The 8,091-nt window shown below is 42.4% G+C and overlaps 1 protein-coding gene across 1 annotated transcript in view; it reads left to right on the top strand.

Annotated features, from left to right (window-relative positions):
• Positions 1 to 389: 389 nt before the first annotated feature.
• LOC121826206 (phospholipase A2, minor isoenzyme-like) overlaps positions 390 to 8,091 on the top strand; it is a 38,660-nt gene continuing 30,958 nt past the window's right edge. Inside the window, exons 1-3 of the mRNA XM_076561305.1 lie at positions 390 to 864; positions 2,830 to 2,896; positions 3,711 to 3,838. Of these exons, the coding sequence (XP_076417420.1) occupies positions 831 to 864; positions 2,830 to 2,896; positions 3,711 to 3,838 (229 nt within the window). The 5' untranslated portion in view covers positions 390 to 830. The remainder of the gene's footprint in view (positions 865 to 2,829; positions 2,897 to 3,710; positions 3,839 to 8,091) is intronic.

Below are 8,091 nucleotides of genomic sequence, written 5' to 3'. Positions count from 1 at the left end.
GATTGACCTGGTAGACTCAGTCCAGGCAGGTCCATTCCCTGCCTCCCAGACCGAGCCAAGTGTCCCTGCATAAGTCCCAGGATTCAAATAGCCAACTCATGCAACGAGCCTAGGACCCGGCACCAAGTGCCATTCCTGGTTCTTAAATGGAGTTTGAGGATACTAAGATGTAGCCTATGATGCAAGCCTGTAGACGTGAGTTTGATTCCTTAAAGGTAGAAGGAGAGACCTGACTCCATCGAGTTGTCCTCTGCCCTCCACATGTGATCACAAGGACTGTCTCTCTGTCTCTCTCTGTCTCTGTCTTCCTGACACCAACCCACCCCCACATGCAAACCCACACATTAATTAGTTAAATAATTAAAGATTGAATTTGTAATTATATCTACCTTAAAGGCTATGTCAGTTCCTTTGGACAGACTTTGCCCTTAGTTTATACAGTTAACATGAAGTATTGTAGGGCCAGCTACTCCTCCTGGGGACCACATACCAATATCTGCATCCCTGAGACCCAAGCCCAGGAGCAATGTCTATATCTTCTTATGACATCAGAGCATCCATAGGGGAGGGACTTGGCACTTTGCCAGTCACTGCACTTGAGATGATCGGGATGTTGAACCAGCCCTTTCTCTGCCTCTGTGACAGCACCGATTCAGGCTCTATCACCATCTACGGCAACTCTGCCAGTCAGGGCTGTCTGTGAGGGTGCACATATTCTACTTCTGTGCTACACACACAGTAGTCACAGGCCCTGTGTGCTGACTGGACATTGCCAGAGCACAGCTACAGGACTATAAAGACAAGTCATTTGAGTCCTCCTCTCACTCAAGATGAAAATCTTTCTGCTGGTTGCTCTGCACACAGGTAGGACCCTTGTCCCCTCTGAGTGCCCCCATCTTCCTTGTCTTCAATGCCTAGCGTTGCTGGTCATGCCTCAAATTTTGGTTTGGGGTTCCTGTTGGGGACTAGCAGCCTGTGGATTGGAGTTCCAATCTCACCCCATGTCCACAACGGTGGACACCTTTATTCTCTAGGTCTGAACTCAGACAATCCCTTGCTAAAGTCCACTACATTCACCTACCAAAGCAAAGAAAGACCCTTCTGAATCTGCCATAAGCCCTGGGATTCATTAACCTGTATTGTAGGTACCCTTTAATTGGATTTTCTTATAATTTTAAAAAATATTTTATTTTACTTTATGTACTTGAGTGTTTTGCCTGCACATGTGTATCTGTGATCTGTGTGTGAGCAGTGTCTACAGAGGCAAGAGGAGGGGTCTGATCCTCAGAACTAGGGTCACAGACAGTTGGGAGCTGCCATGTGGTTCTGGAACCGAGACTGGGTCTTATGCAAGTACAGCAAGTGCTCCTGAGTGTAGAGCCACCTCTCCAGTCCTGATGATTGTTTTATTTCCCTGATCTTATGATGTGGCTCAGGATGCCCTCCAACTCAACATTATGTCCAGACTTGAAAACTTACTGCCTCACCTTCCAAGTGTTAGGATTGCATACATGCCACACTTGCTTCTGCAACTTTTTTTTTCATGTTTTTCTAAACATGGTTCTCATAGTAATCATGGCTGTCCTGGAACACACTCTATAGATCAGGCTGGCTATGATCGCAGATACCCATCTGTCTCTAGCTCCAGAGTGCTGGGATTAAAGTCCTGTGACACCGTCCCCTGGTAACTTTGAACTTCTTATCCACCTGCCTCAGACCCAGAGAGCTGGGATTACACAGTGTGTGTACTACTGTACCTGGCTTCTCCTATATTTTAATGGTGAACAAGTATCCCACTGCAGACTGAATCCTGGCTTATTTAACAACTCCTCAGCTGATGAACAGTTTGTATTTCAAATGCTAATATTACAATGATGATCTGATCATTATCTTTGTCTATGAGCTCTGCATGGCCATACAACAGATTCCTTCTCATTCTTCCAGTGTAAAACAATGAGCATGTGTTGGCTGCTTCTCTGGCTCAAGGTCTCAGCTAGAACTGTGATGAATCCCACTGCTGGCTAAGGCTAGGGTTTCACCTAGGCTTGAGTAGGGGTGGGGCAGCTTTCAAACTCAAGAACTGTTTGGATTGTTGGGTTATTGAACTAAGAGTTCCTTTTGTCCCTGGCTGCTGACTGGAGAGTGTCCTCAAGCTCTTCAACCCAGAGACCCCAGGGCAGCTCACAGTGTGGGGGCTGTCTGTCCTGACAGTGAGAAATGAGCAGGCAAGCAAGGCAAAAGGCAATGTCTATAGAACTTAGTCCTTGGGAGTCAGCCCAGTCTGGTACAGTGGTGTTCATTTATAATCCTACCACTGGGAAGGCTGAGGCCAGAGGTTTGCCACAGAAGTCAGAGGCTAGCCAGGGTTACTGAGCATCTCTCTCCTCAAACAAGAAGACACTTTCCTATTAGGCCTGGTGACCTGAGTTTGGTCTCCAAGACCTACATAGTGGAGGGAGAAAACCAGGTCCCTAAAGCTGTGCTCTGACCACCTCATGTGTAGCATGAAATTTTGAGTGGTTCCAAGTGCTTGCTTTTTCCTGTGTTGGGGTAAGTATACACACACACACACACACACACACACACACACACACACACACACACACTGCACACACTGTTCTATTCACTGCCCTCCTCATGCAGCAGCTGGTAGGACTCAGGAGGAAGCTAGCAGGCAGGCATCAGATCCCTGGTAAGGACAAGTGGGATTGATGGCGTTGCTGTGCTTTCTTGCACCAGGTGCTACTGCACACAGCATCAGCCCTCAGGCTCTGTGGCAGTTCAGCAATGCGTTCAAGTGCACCTTTAGTCCGATTGATCCCTTTCCAGGGTACAGTTACTATGGCTGCTACTGTGGCTTCTTGAGATTCATCCACCCAGATGAAGAGTTAGACAGGTGAGTGATCCACTTGGTGGGACACTGGAGGGTCTGGTGTGGTGTGGGGACAGGACACAAGCAGAGCATCTCATGAGGCATGAATAGGTGACATGCATATTCACCAAACATCATATATGTGGTTTTGTTTATTATTATTTATTTTTCTTTGTCTTGTTTCCATAAAGTGGTTCTCTGTAGCAGTAGGTGTCCTTGAACTCTCTCTAGAACATGCCAACCTTGAATTCAGAGATCTTCCATTCTCTGATTCCTGAGTGCTAAGATTAAAGGTGTGCATCACCACCCCTAGCATGTATTTTCCCCTCTTGTCATGCAAAGAAATCTGTCCAAGAGGATTCTGTACCTAGTGGTCGCTGAGAGCAGAATGTGTGAGGTGTAAATAGTGGGCAATGCTGCCCTCAGTCGTGAGAGTAGGGTACTGGCCAACCATCATAGCTCCCATCAGATTGTCAGCCTTGGCTTTAAAAAGTCATCAAAAGTACAGAGTGGATAATTTCACTGTACTCATAGAGCTGTGTTCAAAAATCACTTTTTTGGAGACAGGATGCCACTTCTATATCCTGGCTGATCTCAAACTCAGAGATCCATCTGCCTCTGCCCCCCATGTACTGGGAAATGGTAGACACCATCACACTCCACAGAAGTTGCTTTCAATAAATATATGCTTAATAGAAAGCACAGACTCTCAAGTCTCAGGACCATTTCTTCTGGCCATCCTGTTAAATAATCCTCACATGTTTCAGAAAGACTGTAGGTGACAACTGACCTCCTGTGGGTCCATACTCCTTCCTCAGCTGTTCCTTCCTCTCTCCAGGTGCTGCAGGACTCGTGACAACTGCCTTGCTCAGGTTACTAATCTGGACAACTGTGCATTCCTCATAAGGAACCTCTACACCAGCTCCTACTCATACTCATGTTCTGGGAATGATGTCACCTACAGTGGTAGGTTTACCCTATGGGTTCTCTGAATTCTGTTTATTCTTGGGTATCTTTGCAAGGGGCAGAAGTAACAAGGACAGTGACCACTTAGCAGTCATTTACTTGGTCCCATTGGACATCACAACAGCTTATCAGGTAGATACTAAATTATGAATGAGGTCTGATGCGGTAATCTGATTAATCTTTTTCAATTAAAAAAAAGAGTCACACAATGGAGTAAGAACCAGAACATCAGTGAAGAAGGAACAGCCGCCAGCTGCTTCCTACCTCTTCCATTCCTCCTTCCAAAAGGCTGAGATCCTCTTTCAGCCATGCCTTGCTACTTCCTGTCTCCACTCTGTCTAGAGTCCTCCATACTTCTCTGGTTAGCTAGTGGCTATCTCTGCCCTCTGACTCCAAGCAAGTTTTATTTGTTAGAACACAATCAAAATATTACACAACATTAGCTTCTTTTTGTTTAAACAAAAGGAAAGGTGTTTAACTAACATAGTAAAACTATATACAATAAGTACAGTAACTATATACAAATATATACAGGCAAGAATTACATTAACCACGTCCAATCCATTTGCTTTTGCCTAATTAAAAGAAAACACTCCATTATCTGTCCTATCTTGGTGAGTCCAAAGTCTTGTACCTAATTCATTTTCTACCCTAACTTGCATTACCAACCCCCAAAAATCATTTTATGTCTCTCCACCTTATACACTTTACATCTATTTTGCGAGGTGAATTTGTTAAGAAGGAAAACTATAACTGTCCAGTCTTCTACTCCTTCAGGGACCTGAGAAGGAAATATTACCCCAGTAAACAGGAAATGCAGAGCAAACAACTAAGGAATGAGAAAAACAGTTCCCTGAGATTCCTCTGCAACCTTGGGAATTCCAAAATCAGCCTAATCATGCACTAGGGACAGGTCCCAGTCCCATTGGCTTGGCGCCCCCTAAACAGTTTGAGACAAACAACTGTCTCACTTATCCAGAGGGCCTAGTCCAGTATAATGGTGACTCCTCAGCTATTGGTTCACAGTTCATATGTTTCCACTAGTTTGGCTAGTTGTCTCTGTACTTTTTCCAGTCATGGTCTCGATATCTCTTGCTCATAGAATCCCTCCTCTCTTTCTTGATTGGACTCTTGGAGCTCTGCCTGGGAGCTGGCCATGAATCTCTGCATCTGATTCCATAAGTCATTGGATGAGGGTTCTATGATGTCAGTTAGGGTATTGAGCCATCCAATCAGCAGAATAGGTAAGCTCAGGCACCCTCTTGACCATTTCCAGTAGTCTACGGTGGAGTCATCTTTGTTGATTCCTGGGGACCTCCCTAGTTCTCTGCTTCTCCCTATTGCCATGGTATCTTCATTTATCATGGTATCTCTTTCCTTGTTCTCCCACTCTGTTTCTGATCCAGCTCGAACCTCCCATTCCCCTAAGCTCTTATTCACCTGTCCCTTGCCCTCCATTACTTCACTTCACCCCCAGTTTGCTCATGTAGATCTCATCCATTTCTCCATTGCTGGGTGATCCCTGTGTCTATCCTAGGGTCTTTCAAGCTAGTCTCCCTGGAGCTGTCGGTTGCAGTCTGGTTATCCTTTACTTACATCTAGTATCCACTTATGAGTGAGTAAATACGATATTTGTCTTTCTGAGTCCGGGTTACCTCACTGAGGATGATATTTTCTGGTTCCATTCATTTGCCTGCAAACTTCATGATGTCATTGTTTTTGTACTGCTACATAGTACTCCATTGTGTATATGTGACACATTTTCTTTATCCATTCTTCAGTAGGGGGCATCTAGGTTGTTTCCAGGTTCTGGCTATTAAAAATAATGCTGCTTTGAACATAGTTGAGCATGAATCCTTGTGGTATGATAGAGCATTCCTGGGGTATATGCCTAAGAGTGGTATAGCTGGGTCTTGAGGAAGATTGATTCCCAATTTTCTGAGAAACCGCCATACTGATTTCCAAAGTGGCTGTACAAGTTTGCATTCCCACCAACAGTGGAAGAGTGTTTCCCTTGCTCCACATCCTCTCCAACATAAGCTGTCCTCAGTGTTTTTAATCTTAACAATTCTGACAGGTGTAAGATGGTATCTCAGAGTTGTTTTGACGTGCATCTCCCTGATGACTAAGGATGTTCAGCAATTCCTTAAATGTCTTTCAGCCATTTGAGCTTCTTCTGTTGAGAATTCTCTGTTTAGCTCTATAGCTCAGTTTCAAGAGGTCCCATTTATTAATTGTTGCTCTCAGTGTCTGTGCTACTGGTGTTATATTTAGGAAGTGATCTGTTGTGCCAATGTGTTCAAGACTACTTCCTATTTTCCCTTCTATCAGGTTCAGAGTAACTGGATTTATGTTGAGGTCTTTGATTCACTTGGACTTAAGTTTTGTGCTCAGTGACAGATATGGATCTATTTACAATCTTCTACATGTTGACATCCAGTTATACCAGCACCATTTGTTGAAGATGCTTTCTTTTTTCCACTGTACAGTTTTGGCTTCTTTGTCAAAATTAGGTGTTCATACATGTGCGAATTAATGTCAGGGTCTTCGATTCTGGTGGTCCACATATCAGTTTTTATGTCAGTACCAAGCTGTTTTTATTACTGTAGCTCTATATTAGAGCTTCAAGTTGGGATCTGATGCCGCCAGAGGTTGCTTTATTGTATATAATTGTTTTAGCTATCCTGGGTTTTTTGTTTTTCCATATGAAGTTGAGTATTGTTCTTTCTAGGTCTGTGAAGAATTGTGTTGGGATTTTGATGGGCATTGCATTGAATCTGTAGATTGCTTTTGGTAAGATTACCATTTTTACTAGGTTAATCCTACCTATCCATGAACATGGGAGATCTTTCCATTTTCTGACATCTTCTTCAATTTCTTTCTTCAGAGACTTAATGTTCTTGTCATTACAGGTCCTTCGCTTCCTTATTTAAGGTTACCCCAAGGTATATTTATATTATTTATGGCTATTGTAAAGGGTGATGTTACTATGATTTCTTTATCAGCCCATTTGTCATTTGTATATAGGAGGGCTACTGATTTTTTTGAGTTAGTCCTGTATCCTGCCATATTACCGAAGGTGTTTGTCAGCTATGAGAGTTCCTTGGTCAATTTTTGGGGGTCACTTATGTATACTATCATATCATCTGCAAATAGTGAAAGTTTGATTTCTTCCTTTTGATTTGTATTCCGTTTATCTCCTTTCATTGTCTTATTGCTCTCTCTAGAACTTTAGTACTATATTGAATAAATATGGGGAGAATGGACATTCTTGTCTTGTTCCTGATTTTAGTGGAGTCGCTTAGAGTTTCTCTTCATGTAATTTGATTGTGGCTGTTCACTTGCTGTAAATTGCCTTTAGGTATGTTCCCTGTATTCCTGTTCTTTCTAAGACGTTTATCACGAAGCGATGTTGGATTTTGTCAAAGGCCTTTTCAGCATCTAATGAAATGATCATATGGTTTTTTTCTTTCAATTTGTTTATATGGTGTATTAAATTGACAGCTTTTCATATGTTGAACTAACCTTGCATCTCTGGGATGAAGCCTACTTCATCATGGTGGAATATTTTTGATGTGTTCTTGGAGTCTGTTTGCCAGTATTTTATTCAGTATTTTTGCATCAATGTTCATGAGGGATATTGGTCTGTAGTTCTCTTTCTTGGTTGCATCTTTGTTTGGCTTGCGAATCAGGGTAATTATAGCCTCATAAAAGGAGTTTGGTAATGTTTCTTCTGTTTCTATTGTGTGGAACAATTTAGAGAGTATTGGTATTAACTCTTCTTTGAAAATCTGGTAGAATTCTGCACTGAAACCATCTGGTCCTGGGCTTTTTTTGGTTGGGAGACTTCTAATGACATTTTCTATTTCCTTAGGGGTTATTGGACTATTTAAATAGTTTATCTGGTCTTGATTTAATTTAGGAATGTGGTATGTATCCAGAAAACTGTACATTTCTTTTAGATTTTCCAATTTTGTGGAGTACATGTTTCTGAAGTATGACCTGATGATTCTCTGGATTTCCTTGTTGTTGGTTTTTATGTCTCCCTTTTCATTTCTGATTTGTTGATTGGATCTTTTCTCTCTGCCTTTTTAGTCTGTATAAGGGTTTGTCTATCTTGTTGATTTCTAAAAGAACCAACTCTTTGTTTCATTGATTTTTTCTATTGTTCTCTTTGATTCTATTTTATTGATTTTAGCCCTCAGTTTGATTATTTCCTGGTGTCTATTCCTCCTGGATGACTTTGCTTCTTC

The sequence above is a fragment of the Peromyscus maniculatus genome, chromosome 23, assembly GCF_049852395.1.
Source record: "Peromyscus maniculatus bairdii isolate BWxNUB_F1_BW_parent chromosome 23, HU_Pman_BW_mat_3.1, whole genome shotgun sequence".
Taxonomy (NCBI): domain Eukaryota; kingdom Metazoa; phylum Chordata; class Mammalia; order Rodentia; family Cricetidae; genus Peromyscus; species Peromyscus maniculatus.
The sequence above is the reverse complement of the archived record's forward strand: the minus strand, read 5'-3'. Positions and strand labels throughout refer to the sequence as shown.